General features: G+C 54.4%; 1 protein-coding gene across 1 annotated transcript; it reads right to left on the bottom strand.

Moving 5' to 3' along the window:
• Positions 1-19: 19 nt before the first annotated feature.
• Positions 20-14,867, bottom strand: E2F4 (E2F transcription factor 4). Its single transcript, XM_068411349.1, has 10 exons — positions 14,695-14,867; positions 13,165-13,274; positions 12,506-12,667; positions 11,954-11,997; positions 9,806-9,867; positions 8,666-8,951; positions 6,778-6,969; positions 4,939-4,986; positions 2,521-2,565; positions 20-2,275 (listed from the first exon to the last, which is right to left on the bottom strand). The coding sequence occupies exons 1-10, from the start codon at positions 14,839-14,841 to the stop codon at positions 2,160-2,162; spliced, it is 1,212 nt and encodes a 403-aa protein (XP_068267450.1). The 5' UTR covers positions 14,842-14,867; the 3' UTR covers positions 20-2,159.
• Between the last annotated feature and the right edge of the window lie 1,323 nt (positions 14,868-16,190).

Below are 16,190 nucleotides of genomic sequence, written 5' to 3'. Positions count from 1 at the left end.
GGCGGGGCAGGAAACTCTGGAAAGTTTTTTTGTTTATTCACTTCAGAGAACACTGTACAAATATTACAGGCATTTTTCTTTCCTTGCAAAAAAAAAAAAAAAAAGTACAAAAATAATCTTTATATACGAATCAAAGTTCATTTGCAACTGTAAATCTTTTCTCTAGGTATCCTTTTCTGAAGGTTGTCTAACGGGTGGCAAACACGAACGCTTGGAAGGAGGGTGAGGGCCAGGCAGCACACGGAGAGCTCGAGCCACCCCAAAGCCACGGAGCCCAGCGAAGGCGCGCAGGACCGAGGGCTGTCGGTCAGCTGCCACGTGGAGGGAAGCTTGAGGGACTTGGCTGCATGCGGGCTGGAAGTTCACCTCCCGGCGGGGTCCCACGGCTGTCTCACCGGCAGCTGCCACACCAGAGAGCGTCCCCTTGTTCCTCCTGAATTCTCTCCCAAAGAGGACGCCGTGAGAAAGGAACGGCTCTTCTGGAGGAGTCCCCCACAGAACAGGATGGCCCAAGGAGCCACCTCGGGGATGCCAGGTGCCAAACATATCCTCTTCTCACCTCTGCGGGCTCCAAGAAGCAAAAGACTTCACATCCCTTATTGCTGGTGCTCCAGCTGGTTGTGTGGTGGTGAGAGGCTAAGCGGAGAAGTTAAACATCAGCTGGTGACGTGGATGGCTGCAAGCTGCCCCTCTGCAACGGCCACCACGCTCCCGGCCTGGCTGCTCTTTGGCAGTTGGCGGAGCAGGAAAGGCAGGACAGCTGCTACCACCGTGTCGGCAGGAAGATGTGCAAAACTAAAGACACCCAAAGCCAGGATCTGACCCAAAACCAAAGCTGGACCTTGCAAAATACAACACAAATCCCTCAGGGTGTTTTACTCCAACAGGGTCCAAGCCTGGTACCACCTGGTCATCGTAACGAACCCAACAGCAAACCTTCCACTACAAAGCAATGAAGAAAATCTTGTGGAAAAAATGATGCAGAGAAAGCATCCCGCTAGGCAGCGACCTGCCACAGGATCAGGAACGGGGAGCGTGGGTACAGACACTAGAGGAGCAAATTCAAATATACAGAAAGGCTGATCCTGAGCAGATGCCAAGAGCAGGGGGGAAAAAAAAAAGCCCTATTTTGACACCACCTACGTAACCTGTCACAGCAAAGCACTACTGAATTGTTACTGCTTGGTCGCCTTTTAGACAGCTGAAGGCTCAAGTGCAACGTTGGAGACAGCTATTTGCAAAGCTGAGCAGGCTCTGGCGTACCTGGCGTACCTTACGGGCACCAGCTGGAGCAGTCTTAGCCTTTCAAGCATCTCTTCACTCAGGCAAAATCAAATACAAATTAAAAAAAACCCAAACCAACATACTGGCACCTCTTCTTTAGCCCTGTAGAAACAGCACAGCTGCTGTACGAGGAGCTGGGGCCCCCGGGCTCGTGCCTCAGCAGACTGGTGCCCGCAGAACCAGCACTTCTGGTGATGCACAAGCGGGGAAACACTCAGCTCCCGGGTCCTGCTAGGAACACTCAAGTCCTGAGTCGCACTAGGAGGCACAGCTGGCTACACAAAGTGCTTTTCCTTGTAAAACATACTGGCTTGGTCTGGAGTCACTGGAAGAAATGGACACTTTGGTGCCATTTTTTTTTCTTTTCCCCCCCTCTTTGTCATTCAGAACCATAACCACCCCAACCTGAACTGCTCACAGTGAGAAATCCACCTAACTACCTCCGGGCTTGGGAACTGACCACGATATTAGGGCTCCTTGTAGCAGCTGGTACCTAGGAGGTGCAAAGTGCCTCTAGGAGTGCAGGAAAAAACCAAGGCATGCAGATTGGAGGAAGCTCGGAGAGGCACATGGGCAAACGCTGCGGGTGAACTGGGAACACTCAAAACACAGACCCCTTGAGGTGAGGCCCAGGATCCAGTGGAGAGAGATGCGGTGGGGTGAGTTGCACATGCACCTCGCACGTGCATCAGAGGAAAAAGCTACAGGGAGGCTCCCGGCCTGCAAGTCCACATCTCTTGGTTCTGAGTCCACACGAGAGCATCTCTGAAGCGCTCACTCATCGAGCTCTAGCACAAAAGGAATCCAAAAATAGACACTTTCCAAAGAGTTACAAAACGGTCTGTGTTTGCGAGGCTCAGAGCCGCGCTGAGAAGTCAGAGGTTGAGGACAGGCACGTCAAAGAGGTCACAGACGCCTTCGCTCTCATCCAGGTTGTAAATATAGTCGTGATCTCCAGGTGGAGGGGAGAGGCGCAGCAAGGGAGCAAACACTGGGGAAAGAGAAGTTTGTTGGTTACAAAACTCAGCACTCCCTCCCACACCGAGCCAAGAGCTGCCAACAGGCGCTGAGGGCCTCCTCACGGCACCAGGAGGCCACCTCACAGTAATGCTCTTTGAGGTTGCTTCAAATCAGCCTTGAGATACGGAAGAGACAGGCTCTCCTGGTGCCTCTCAGGGACTGGCAGGACAGTGAGAACAGAGTCTGTGTGCAGAGAGGGGAGACTCAAAGACTCACCTTCAGATGACATGAGCTCTTCCAGCAGCTCGGAGTTCATACATTCTGGGGAAGAGAGACGCATGGGTAAGCAACACGCGCTTTGCTGGTCTGCTCCTGGGCAGCACCCCACCCTTCCCAGGGCGGCCCTCGCCCTTGTTAGCCTTCCTCTGGCTAAGGCACAGCGTGCACAGCAGGCAGGGGCGGAAGGAGGCTCGGGCCTCTTGCCGTGGGCAAAGGGAGAGCTGTGTCAGCAGCGAAAAGCCTGACATATTCACAGCCCTCAGTTACCCACCAACCTGGCTAAGAGTGGGGAAAAAATTAAAGTGACAAATGAGATGTTCCAGGAGCAGGACTAATGAACCTCCAGTTTCCTCCGGATCTGTGTCCTTTGCCCCCCCCAGTCTGCTCCCCTTGCCCCACAGCCGTGCCGTGGCTAACCCAGCCATACGCCCTGGCAGATTCGCTGGCTGCCCGCTGCCAAACCAAATTAACATCTGACCTCTGCATATCCTCCCTGATCGGGCCATTAACTCTGCTCTCCCCTCTGCTGCCGACACAGAACTGTAAAAAAAAATAATTCTCTCTGAAATGTCATTCTTTCCTCTGGCGTTGAACCAGTAGCAGGTTCATGAGGCATCTGAAGGGTAGAGAAACAAGCAGCTGGACAAAGCATGTGCAAGTCAATCTCTTTTCTTTAGGAAAGCGTTTGAAAACAACTTTCTGAGTACCTCCCTCACTTCACCAAGTTAACACAGCGAATATCTAACTCAATCTAACTGGATTGATGACAGACTACCCACACTTGAAATAAGCTTTCACAAAAGAAACTCAGATCAGCCCATTTTCAAGACACTTATCCACAGCAGGCTACTTCCTAGAGGACAGGAACCTACCTGTGTAATTCAGTGCCACGAGATGAGAGAATTTCAACACCAAACAACTAGATAGGAATAATACCAGCTTCACTAAATAGCAATGAAATGCAGAACCTGCATTCTTAGATTGTCTTCAGGGCTGGTAATATCACAGGGTGTGTGTATGTGCGTGTTGAAATTCAGCTTTTGTTCAGGACACGGGTTTGAAACACGCAGTTATTAAGCACCCATTTAAAAGAGAGAGAAAACCACGCAGATAAAGTAATTCCAGTACAAAACACTAAGGAAGAACTCCAGGCTCTTGCAGCTTAAACTGCGTGGCCCTAAAGCAGCCACCAGTGCCAGGGCAACGTTACTGGGATGAAAAAGGCTGCATGGAGCACGCTGCAAGGCCCATTTCTTCAGCCTCTGAAGTGTTGCTTTTTTCCAGTCCTGAGCGTTGCCTCTGTAGCTGTCGACTCCGTTTTGTCCTTCACTCCTGGATCTCTACCTTCCCTCTCCAAACTGGGAAGAAGACTCCATAAAACAACATCCATTACCACAGACAGCGAACATCTCCTTTTTAACAGTGCCCACATAGACACTTAGTCCTTAGCTTGGGTTAAGCTAGAGCTTCTACACGGGCTGGGGCCTCGCAGCAGTTTATGTCTCACATTGTAAAGTCAAATTTACTCTTCAGATGCCTTCAGTCATCACCAAGACTTTATCCACTGTCTACAGGGGCGGGTGCTGAGCAAGGAGGAAAGGTGTTCTCTGGGGCTGAGCACACACCGTGGGGTTTTTAAGCAAAGGCAGCGCTTTCACAAAGCACCTGCTGGAGCACAGAACGAGGGGCTGCTGTCGTACATACCCTGTCACCACCACAGAAGCACTCGTGTGTGCTCGGCTCTGCCTAGCTGCTGGGATAGAAAGTGTTCTGCCGGCACTGAAGGGAAATAGATGTGCAGATAAAGAGTCTCCCAGTTTCAGCTTATGTTAGCCCAAATGCCTTCACCTCTCCTGCCCTTAGCCTGGAGCCTGTCCCACCATTAGGCAGCGACACCCAGACATCCCTTGGGCAAAGGCAGAACTCCTACCACAAGTAGCAGCACCCCCTCCCCTACTGCTCCAAAATTACTAGCACCATCAAAACCACCGAGGGAAATTTCGAAGAGAGAAGCTTATCTCCCTAGATTATTTGCTTGGCTTAGCCTCGGGCAGGCTACAGCTGAAACAAGACTAACAGGGATTTTTCTTGTGCGCAGACAAGTTGGAGAAGGAGCGTGGGAAGCCAGGGCACAGCTCAGCGTTGGCATGGGGAAGGGAAAGCCCTCAGCTACACACTGTAGGGCAAACACTAACAGAGGCTGCTGGCAACGTGAAGACGGAAAAATACACGCAGAACCCAGTAATTTTAAGAGTGCCTAACTACAAGTAGAGAGCCAGCAGCCACCAACGGCCACAAGCACCTTACAAAACCACATCCCCACAATAATCCCTAAAGGGAGTGAATAAAACAAACAGTCCCACTGCTGTGGGTAGCTGGGCACAGAACGAAGCCGTGGTCGGGGAGCGAACGTACCTCTCGTTGGGTCAAACATCTCTGACAGCTCTTGGGGAAGTTCCAGTACTGCAAATACAACAAACCAAATGGTTTGCATCGTTACACGGAGTCTGAAATGCCTCACAGCATAATCCCCTGCTGTCCTACTGTACTCCTTATACACCCAACTCACCCTACACCATCCAGAAATTCTGCTCCCACACCCCATGTGACATATTTCTGCTGAAATGAGAAGCAATAAAATACTTAAGGTCGACTACTTTCAAACAGATCTGTGGGAGGCCCGGGACATGAACACGTTATCACAGTCAGCAGCTCTAGAGTAATCGCCTCTGTGTAAAGCCTCACACAGCGTCAGCGTCCTCACACCACCTCGATTTACCTTGTGCAGGGTGAGGGCATGGCTTTGGAGAGTCAGCGCAGGCCCACTGGGGTGTGACATGTGCACACCGAAGGCCTAATTCCACAATCGAGGCTACTCCAAGATGAATCACAGACTGGTTTGGGTTGGAAGGGACCTTAAAGCCCATCCAGTCCCAACCCCCTGCCACGGGCAGGGACACCTTCCACCAGACCAGGTTGCTCCCAGCCCCATCCAACCTGCCCTTGAACACTGCCAGGGAGGGGGCAGCCACAGCTTCTCTGGGCAACCTGGGCCAGGCTCTCACCACCCTCACAGTAAAGCAGACACACAGTTCACACTTCTCTCAGACACGCTAACAGCAGAAGTGTGAAAAAGCACTGCGTGAGCTACATGTGAACAAGATTTCCTCTTCTAACCATAACCCTCTAACCCGGAGTGTTTCTGCAGTGATGGTTGGCTTCAAAACATTAAAACGGTGCGTCTTACCCAGAGGATGCTTTGCTCTCCTTGGGCCAGCCTGCTGTTTCCTGGCATAAAGCCCAAATATTCCTTTCTTAAAGTCCGTTTCACCTCACCAAGCACATCAAGGAGCTCCCCAACTACACACTGAGAGATCATTACGACCACAAGATCACTAAAGATAGATGAAATATTTCTGAGTGAGCCTAGAGCTCTCAGAGGGCTGGAGCCCCTCTGCTATGGAGACAGGCTGAGAGAGTTGGGGCTGTTCAGCCTGGAGAAGAGAAGGCTCCAGGGAGACCTTCTAGCACCTTCCAGTGCCTGAAGGGGCTACAGGAAAGCTGGAGAGGGGCTTTTGACAAGGGCACGGAGTGACAGGACGAGGGGGAACGGTTTTAAACTGAAAGAGGGGAGATTGAGATGAGATGTGAGGAAGAAATTCTTTGCTGTGAGGGTGGTGAGACCCTGGCCCAGGTTGCCCAGAGAAGCTGTGGCTGCCCCCTCCCTGGCAGTGTTCAAGGCCAGGTTGGATGGGGCTTGGAGCAACCTGGTCTGGGGGAAGGTGTCCCTGCCCGTGGCAGGGGGTTGGGACTGGATGGGCTTTAAGGTCCCTTCCAACCCAAACCAGTCTGTGATTCTGTGATTCTCCTAATCAAGGAAAACTCCCAACAAGTAATAAAGCTGCTCTCAGTGACAGCTGGAAATTCCACAGCTTCACACAGACCCAAAAGCTGGACCTAGCACTACAGAAGGGACTGAAAGGGAATAATCCTGCATACAGCAGCAGAGGTGTGTGCCAGGTGAGCGTCCCCCAGATTTTCTAGTACTGGTGTCACAGAAAGCGTCAGGACACTAGACATGGCACAGCCACCTTCTCACCAGGTTCCCCACCACCCTCACAGGGAAGTGCCTACTCATCCCTCGCAGAGTCTGGCTGACAACAAAGGCAGAATGGAGTTCAGCTTCTTCCCCGGGGGCCAGCAGCCTTTCCCTCGCTCCAAGCAGCCACACGTGGAACAAGGGTGCATACTCACTTCCTGTGGGGTCGGGCTTGATCGGCTCGAAGGAGGTAGAGGGACTGGGTAGGACGGAGCTGCTGTCCAGCGAGGCAGAGGACTGGAGCGGCTGGGTATCCAACCCGGCCGGCTGGCTGGCCGATGCGGACGCGTTGCTGAGGGGGTCGAAGTCACCGCTGCTCTTGGACTCTGCCGCTGAGACACTGCATTCTGGAAAGAGCCACAGACACACACAGGAATGTCATCTCCCTCCAGCCCCAAAGCAGCTGCAGCACAGACCAAACCCTCATTGGCAACGCTGGCCGAGCACAGAGACCTGCAGAGCAGCCCTGAGGAGAAGGACTTGGGGGTGATGGGTGACGAGAAGCTCACCATGAGCCGGCAACGTGCGCTGGCAGCCCAGAAAGCCACCCGTGTGCTGGGCTGCATCCCCAGCAGCGTGGCCAGCAGGGCGAGGGAGGGGATTCTGCCCCTCTGCTCCGCTCTCGGGAGACCCCCCCTGCAGTGCTGCGTCCAGCTCTGGGGCCCCAACATCAGAAGGACACGGAGCTGTTGGAGTGAGACCAGAGGAGGCCACGGAGATGCTCAGAGGGCTGGAGCCCCTCTGCTCTGGAGACAGGCTGAGAGAGCTGGGGCTGTTCAGCCTGGAGAAGAGAAGGCTGCGAGGAGACCTTCTAGCACCTTCCAGTGCCTGAAGGGGCTACAGGAAAGCTGCAGAGGGGATTTTGACAAGGGCATGGAGTGACAGGACGAGGGGGAACAGTTTTAAACTGAAAGAGGGGAGATTGAGATGAGATCTGAGGAAGAAATTCTTTGCTGTGAGGGTGGTGAGAGCCTGGCCCAGGCTGCCCAGAGAAGCTGTGGCTGCCCCCTCCCTGGCAGTGTTCAAGGGCAGGTTGGATGGGGCTTGGAGCAACCTGGTCTGGTGGAAGGTGTCCCTGCCCGTGGCAGGGGGTTGGGACTGGATGGCTTTAAGGTCCCTTCCAACCCAAACCCTTCTGTGATTCTATGAAGAAGGTTTCTTGCTTTCACCCAGCAAAAACTCCCGGGTCCCGCTGCAGCTCTGCTGGAGAGCAGCCTTGGTGGTGCCAGGCTGCACATAAGCCAAGAGTGTGCTCTCTCCGCAATTAACACAAGCCAGGTAGTAAACTACACCAGGAGAAGCATGGCCAGCACATTGAGGGAAGTTACTACCCTCCTTCTCGGGGTTGAGGCAGCACTTGGAATGCAAGATGGCCAGGGGTCTTGGGTACATGGCCTACAAGAAGGTGTGCAGGGAGCTGGGCTTGTTGTCAGGCAAAGAGAAGTGTAAGGGCCATCTAACAGCAGCTTGTAGCTACCTGAAAGGCAGTTACAAAAACTAAGAACTTCTCAGTGGTGCCAAACGATGTAACACGCACAACAGGCACGAGGTGCAGCTCAAAGGATCCAGACACCAAGACAAAGGCTTTCACACAGAGGGTGCTGCAGCCCTGGCAGAGCTCACCAAGGAAGCTGGGGATCTCCGCTGCTGGAGGCTTTCACAATTTGGCTGGACAAAGCCACAACCAACCTAATCAGTATTTTTGACAGCCTTTTCTCAAACTGAAAGTTGAACTTGAGACTCGAAAAGACCCTTTTACAAACTTCTGCTCATCAACAAATCTGCACAATCAGTCTCTCCCCCACCACCGCTCCTCCAGGCTGGCCCTACCCCCTCAAGCCAAGTGTCTAATTTCCATTAACACACCCAGTCCCACTAATCAAGACAAAACAAAAGGCTCACTGCAGCTAAGGCAGAGGTGTCCCTGGTGCCAGGAGCTGACAGTGCTGTACCCCCAGCAGTGCCAGCCCCAGCCAGGCCAAGGAACGTGCCCTCTTTTGTTGGCCACCGACCCGTTTGTGCCGCTTTTAGCCTCCCCCTCACCTGTGCTTGCGGGTTTCTGCGCGGGAGGGCTGTGGTCCTGAGTGCTGGTAGGTGTCGGCGTAGAGGGCTGGGTGCTGCTGGGAACGGATGCCTCCTGGAAGTGGGCGAGCGGTGGTATCTGTGGTTTCGAGGGTGCAACTGCCTGACACTGAATGAGGTCTTCAGGGGGAGGGACAGGGAGTACAACAGGAGGAGAGCTCCAAGTATCTTTGTTTACTAAGAGAACATCAATGGGACCACTTGTGCTCTTCAGATGGATCTGGTATTTCTTCTGCCCATTTAGGCCCTGAGAAAAGTCAGAAGCAGAACACAACCAGACCTTAAATGCCCTTTTCAAACAGAACAGGAATTACCCAGAGGGAAGACATGCTGTCCAGACGTTCAGCACGGCTCCACACACAAATCCCCCGACTCCCAGGAATATCACAGAATCATTTTGGTTGGAAAAGACCTTTAAGATCATCAAGTCCAACCGTTAACCCAGCACTGCCAAGGCCACCACTAACCCGTGTCCCTCAGCACCACATCTACACGGCTTTTAAATCCCTGGGCAGCCTGTGCCAGTGCTTGACAACCCTTTTGGGGAAGAAATTGTTCCTGATCTCCAACCTAAACCTCCCCTGGCACAACTTGAGGCCGTTTCCTCTCGTCCTGTCACTTGTTACCTGGGAGAAGAGACCGACCCCACCTCGCTACACCCTCCTTTCAGGCAGTTGTAGAGAGCGAGAAGGTCTCCCCTCAGCCTCCTCTTCTCCAGGCTAAACCCCCCCAGGTCCCTCAGCTGCTCCTCATCACACTTGTGCTCCAGACCCTTCACCACCTTCGTTGCCCTTCTCTGGACTCGCTCCAGCACCTCAAGGTCTTTCTTGTAGTGAGGGGCCCAAAACTGCACCCAGGATTCGAGATGCGGCCTCACCAGTGACGAGTACAGCGGGACAATCCTCTCCCCTGGTGCTCCTGCAATTACTCACTTCCAAACAACAGAGTTCCCTGGCAATTATTTAGTATCTGGAAACTTCCTTGGGCTGCCAGTTCCTCCAGCTCCATCAAACTGCCAACTCCCAGCCTGGTCAATCCAGCAACAACCCCTGCCCCGACACACACCCCGCCCTGCGCTCCACCCGTGCATTTATCACTCACCTCAGGGACTGGAACCTCCAGACGCGTGCCTGAGGGGGCTCGAATGGCGAGGAGGGTGTCTCCTGTGAAAACAGACAGGTCAGCGCTCAGAGGGCACAAACTGTTCTGATGATGATGATGAAGCACTGACAAAAAGCCCCTCCTCAAACACCCCCATCTCCTACGTATTCAGAGCAGTCAGCAGCTTTCACTTTGAATGTTTAAGCTTTGGTGCGGTTAGCATTCACACTTCACTGATATTCTGCATGAATTACTTGATAATTAACACAGAAGATCCCCAGAGTGATGAGAGAGCGGACAGCAGAAGAGCACATCCTTTAATTGCAGGCAGGCAATCAAAGGTCAGATCAGCAAAAGGTACGGGATTAAAAATACCACAGGATTTGTCGGTAAGATGGGATTCCTTTAACAAATCTGCACTTAAGAGATTGTTAAGAGGCATTGAAAATACATAATAAAGCTCAAAGACACAAGCTCGAGCTTTAAGACCTGTAAGCTTCAACTATACAGGCGCTGCATTTCTACCTCCCTCCCAAGTACTCTTACAAACCAGCACACAGCGTGTTTCCACGTCCTTTGGGATTCTGCAAGTGCAAAATGCATCCCAGCAACAGATGGGAAAATTACAGTTCCCAGGCACTAGAAGCTAACATAGTCTCACTTTTTTTTTTTAATTAATCTAAAGAACGAATCCATATTTGACAAGAGTCCAAGCATGGAAATCTTCAAGCCCTAACTCACTTTGGGAAAGCAAGTTGAATAGCAGTCAACCAGGGGGGAAAAAAAAAAAGAAACAGGAGCTGAAATTCAGCCTTCGCTGCAGTTCAAGAACACAAGAGGTCCCACAAAGAACCTCTGCAAGGCTCAGACACTTTGGAGAGGGGAAAAAAAATAATTATATAAGGTATATTCATCCAGCAAAACTGGGCACACGCTGAACAGAGAACGGAAAAATGGGGCTCAAGCCTCTGTTTTGTGAGGAGTTCAGATTTGCCCTCAGTAGGATCTCATCTTCTCTGAGTGTTTTGGTGAGGTCTGACTTCAGCTGCAAAGCGGTTTACAAAAACCAGGTGCACTAAAATGCAAAACACTCAATCAACCACGCAATAAGCTGTCTGCTGGGCCCCAGTAAACTCTTTCAGACTGTTATGAGTTATCTGGCCCCAAGCACTGTCAAACTGAAAACACAATCCCTGCCCCCCCCCAAAAAAAGTGCTACCTTAAATCAGAAGAAACAGAAAAGCAAAGAGGGGGGTGATGTGTGAGTTACCAACAGGAACTCGAGCGGTATGAAGTCTGGTGAACAAGGAAAGCACACAAAGGCATCGATAACCAGAAGAGGTGATGAAGCAGAGGGTGAGGAGTGCTTGGAAGAGAGGAGGAGAGAGCCAGACAAGGGAGGCCGGCGTGAGTAGCTTCAATCTTTGCTGCAAGCAAGCAGATGCAGGGTGCCCAGGGTCAGCAGCGGGCAGGCGCCCACCGAAGCAGAAAGGAGCTGCAACTCCTCACCGCTACAGCTGAGAAGGGTTTGGGTACTGCCAGCTGCCACACTGCACGCTGTATTTTTTCAGTCCTACAGCTATCATTAAAATTGGCAATAGAGAAGAAACAAAGGCTCCTGTGGGTTTTCTTCGCTTTTGCACCACAGAGACAGAACATACAGCGCTTTATACAGGCACCTCACAGCTTCAGGGAGGCAGCACACAAGGGAGGTCACAGCCAGCAGTGTATTCCCCTCGCTCCTGCTCTTCACTACCTCCCTCGTGTTGGTAGAGGGCATGACGCAGCTGAGGGAACACTTTTTCCACTAATTACCAGCTCACACACAGATTTCTACCGTGCAATAAACTTTGCTTCCTATTATTAGGACATTGTCCACCCAAGCCCTCAAAATCAAGGGCTTGTAACGCACACAAAAAACCCAGCAAAAAGATTTCCTTAGGAACAGTGCACGTTACTTTAAACAGGAGTAAATAAACAACCTGTCACCGTCGGAGGGGGCAAGACAGCAACAACTCGGGGGCACACAAACCCAGGAGTGCGTCAGAGCTCGCCCTACATTTAACTCACTGCTGTTGGGCAGCCCGTGGTCCCGCTGCCTCCTCTCTCCTGGAGGCAGCGGGGACAGACAGAGCACCATCTCCTCACCTGTGAAGCACCTGCAGATATCTTCATGGGTCACATACGCTAACGTTCCCAAGGTTAAGGAGAAGGGCTGCGAAGACAGAGAACTCAAAGGGCACCTGGCGTTTCCTTCCTGAGCACCAGAAATGCCATTCCCAGAAGGCTCGCCTCGCCTCGCCGCGCTCTGAAGCGGTCTGCAGGCGAGGTCTGCGAGCTCCACGCTCCTCAGAGCCGACAGCCTGAGACAGGCAAGCCGCAAGAGCAGCTCGGCACTTGAAAAGCGGCACCTGTGGCTCAGAGAGAAGCGCTTTTCTCACCACGGTAAACGTTACGGTGGTTTTTTACTTCAAAAAGCCAGATGAGAAGCCGCGCACCGCAGAGAAAGCTGGTTCCCAGGCTGGCCAGAGTGACCTGAATTTCACAGGCCCTTTGAAATTCAGCACAGATCCTCCAGCAGCACGAGGTCAGCACCACCACCCCCCTGCCCTGAGCAGCACCAACCCACCCCTCAGCTCTCTGCTTGCCAGCCCAGCAAGCGAACGCGGAGGCAGAGCGATCGGGTCACACAAAGGATATCGACTGTTCTGCACATCTTCCGTCACGTTTTTGATGCTCTGCTGAACCCACATCTTCTGCTGCTCCAGCTCCTGTTCCCGCTGCTCCAGGTCCTCTATGTCTGCCTTCAGCTCGATAAGTTTGTGAGCTATTTCACGCGTGTTGCAGCCAGGACCCACCCCTCTGGGCAAAGTACAAAGGAGTGACACGCCATCAGCTTCTGGAGACACCCAGGCCAGCCCCAACCTCTCAGAGAGGCTGCCACCTCCCTTACTGCCACCCCTGTCATGTCACGTCCAGATCACCGGGACAGCCTCGTCTGTCCCTGCTCTACATCCCCACCTTCCAGCACTGCAACATTTGGTACATTTTCCTACATCCCACAGATGGGCAGGGCTCTCTCCCATCTCCAGTGCCACGACAGGCATCTTTTCGAGCCCAAGGTGCTGCAAATACTTAGTTTGTACCAAAATAACAGCCCTGCTGTAAGAGAAACACACTGTATGTGCTCCAGCTTTCCTCATTACATTTCCTCCATCAGCATAGCCCAGCTGGGGGAAATACAAGCACGCACCAGCCACCGAGGAACCCTGCTCTGGGCAGGGCATTTTAACCCCCGTGTCAGCTAGAGCTGGACTAGAAGGGACCCGTGAACGATTTAGAGCTTCTCTGTCACTCACTTCCACTGGATACTGTTCTTGGATTTCTTCTCGATCAACCCGATGCCTTCCAGGACATTCGTGATATCGTAGATCCGGCGCTTCTGTCGCACAGCCAAGGTATCCGCAGCCTGCAAAAAGATTAGACACTGGACTCCCAGCTCCCAGTCACGTTTCGCTCCTTCCTGCCCGTCAGATTAATTCCTGGCCAAGCGCTCTGCTCGCCATCTCATACCTCTCTTGTCTCAGCGCCTCAAATTACAAAGCCACGTTCTCAATGTCATTACGACCATAAGAAGCTGCTGCCCCTGCTTTCCTTTTCGTACCCAGCGACCCCCCCACTAAGCACAAACCAAACTCCAGACATCCCACTCGTGGAGGGTCCAAAAAAATTCACCATTCCTCCGCAGCAAAGCAGTGCTAGGAGAGACTAGTCTGCCAGCCTAAAAATTCAGTGCTCCTTCAGGGTAAAAGGGATGGGGATGGGAAGAGGAACGCAGAGAGCTCTCCCTGTGACTGACAACAGTTTAGCCCAGCACCGGCAAGAGTCAGCCAAGACACAGGACCAACAGTGTCAGTGGCACCGTGTACAGAAGAGGCCAGCACCGGAATGATGTTCCCTCTCACCTGCCAGTAACAGGCCGGGACTTCGGAGACCCGACACCGCACAGCTCATCAAATCACGCTAACGAATACGAATCCACTTAACGGGCACTTTAAGCAGGAAACTATTGCCTGAATGCAAAGAGATGACAATTTGGCCCAGGAGAGAATGGAAGCCGACAGCCAGGAGGCTCCTCCTGCCCTTGTCCCTTCAGGGCCTTCTGGTGCTTCGCTGCCTGCGAAGGGGCAGAGCGCGCTCGCACGGACGTATATTTGTACAAAGCACAGCAAAGGAACGTCACCTATAGCAAAGGCCTTGGTTTAAGTACCCTACACGCCAGGGTTCCTTCCTCTAGGTGAAGATCCTCCGAACGCAGAAGCAAGGCACGTTCACAGGGCACTTCTCCCCACCCTAAAGGCATCAGGGACAACCTCTGGCAGAGATGAACCTGACCGCACTCCCCTTCCCGCTGTGTGCCAGGGGGGCAAAGCGCAGCAGGGAGGAACAGCCTCTCTGCTTCTACAGGTCTCAGAGGCTCTGTAGGGCCGGATCATCGTGGTGCCGGTGATCAAGCAGCACCTCGGCGTGGGGCAGGAACGCAGAACAGGGGCCAAACTGAAGCACGCAGAGCCTGTAACGCCAGGCACGGTTCGCTGCCTCCTCTTTCCCGGAGAAAGCAGAGCCTGACCGGGCGGGGAGAACCGCAGGGAGGAGGCAGCGGGAGGCAACGTGGGGGCGGCAGGTACCGAGCCCCCCCCCGCACGCCTCCAGCGCGGCTGGCAGCTCCCGGGCACCCCGCGCCTGCTGCACCGGCCACCGCCGTGCCTTCATTTCCCCCCTCAAAACCTACTTCAGCCCCCGGAGCACCGGCCCCGCCGGAGCCCCGCTCCCCCCGCCGCAGGGCCCAGCCCCGGGCCCTCCTCCCCCCCAGCCGGCAGCCCCCGCACCAGCTTGAGGTCGAGCACTCCGTCCTTGGCCTCCTGCAGCAGCGACACGAACTTGGTGGTCAACAGCCCCAGGCTCTTCTCGTGCCGGCTCGGCCCCCCCGCAGCCCCGCTCCCACCCCCGGGGGGCTGCGGCCCGACCTCCGCCATCTGCCCACCGCCGCCACCGGCCCGGGCCCCGCCGCGCTTCCGCTTCCGGGCCGCGGGGCACGACGGGAGCTTCCGGGGCGGGAGCGAGGCTGCGGCGGCGGCGCCCTCAGGGGAGCCGCCGCCATCGGGGCCTTCCGCGGCGGGGCCCGGGGCGATCGCCGCGGGGCCGGGCCTGCCCGCACCCGCCGCCTCCCGGGGGGCCCCAGGGTACAAAGCGGGGGTGCGCCCACCCCCCCGCCGTGCTGCGGTACCAAAGCTGAACTCCCACACCGTGTCTGACCGTCCCTGTGCCTTCGCACCGCCTGGGTGCCGTGTGCTGCTGCCCATCCCACTTGTCTGCTCCGAAACATCCCCTGTGGGGGCGAATCCTCTGACCTGTGCCTGGGGAAGGTGGTTTGTGGTGGGGGGATGTCACAGAAGCCCAGCCTGGTTGGGGTGGGAAGGGCCCTCTGGAGATCCCCCAGCCCAACCCCTGCCCAAGCAGGGTCACCCGGAGCACGTTGCACAGGGTCGTGTCCACGTGGGTTTGAACACCTCCAGAGCATGACACTCCCCACCCTCCCTGGGCAGCCTGTTCCTGGGCTCTGGCACCCTCCAAGTCAAGGAGCTTTCCCTCATATTCACATGGAACTTCCCATGTCTCAGTTTGTGCCCGTTGCCTCTTGTCTGTCGCTGGGCACCACTGAGAAGAGTCTGGCCCCATCCCCTTGACACCCCCCCTGAGGTATCTGTAAGCACTGATCAGATCCCCCCTCAGGCTGCTCTTCTCCAGCTGAACAGCCCCAGCTCCCTCAGCCTCTCCTCGTGGCAGAGATGCTCCAGCCCTCTGACCATCTCCGTACCCCTCCGCTGGACTCTCTCCAGTAGCTCCTTGTCTGTCTTGAACTGGGGGGCCCAGAACTGCACACTGTTACTCCAGGTGTGGCCTCACCAGGGCAGTGTAGAGGGGCAGGAGAACCTCCCTCGACCTGCTGCCCACACTCTTCCTCACGCACCCCAGGACACCATTGGCCTTCCTGGCCACAAGGGCACATTTTTTGGCTCATGAGGAACTTGTCCCCCAGAACCCCCAGGTCCTTCACAGAGCTGCTTTCCAGCAGGTCAACCCCCAGCCTGTACTGGTGTCTCCAGGTCCGTCCTCAGCTGGAAAATGTCTTTCCCTTTTCCCCCACGCTCTCGCCTTTGGGTTGGGCTGTGGCAGGCAGACCCTTTCCCGGCAGTTCCGTCCCCCACTATTGATGGGCACAGTGCAGTGAAGGCGCTGGTGTGGGCTGGCATCCCTCAGGGGCACCCTGGGCACCCATCTGTCCTCCCTGAGCCAGGTCGGCTGTGAGTGGGGCAGGCAGCGG

This window comes from Nyctibius grandis, chromosome 12 (assembly GCF_013368605.1).
Source record: "Nyctibius grandis isolate bNycGra1 chromosome 12, bNycGra1.pri, whole genome shotgun sequence".
Taxonomy (NCBI): Eukaryota; Metazoa; Chordata; class Aves; order Nyctibiiformes; family Nyctibiidae; genus Nyctibius; species Nyctibius grandis.
Note: the sequence above shows the minus strand (reverse complement) of the source record. Positions and strands in the feature narration are given on the sequence as shown.

What these genes read in the sequence shown, in the direction of transcription:
- E2F4 (XM_068411349.1), bottom strand. Translation starts at nt 14,841, where the DNA reads ATGGCGGAGGTCGGGCCGCAGCCCCCCGGGGGTGGGAGCGGGGCTGCG. An exon ending in GCAGAAACCCGCAAGCACAG is followed by an intron (nt 6,970 to 8,665) that starts GTGAGGGGGAGG and finishes GGCTCTTTCCAG; the next exon opens with AATGCAGTGTCTCAGCGGCA. An exon ending in CAAGCCCGACCCCACAGGAA is followed by an intron (nt 4,987 to 6,777) that starts GTGAGTATGCAC and finishes TTGTATTTGCAG; the next exon opens with TACTGGAACTTCCCCAAGAG.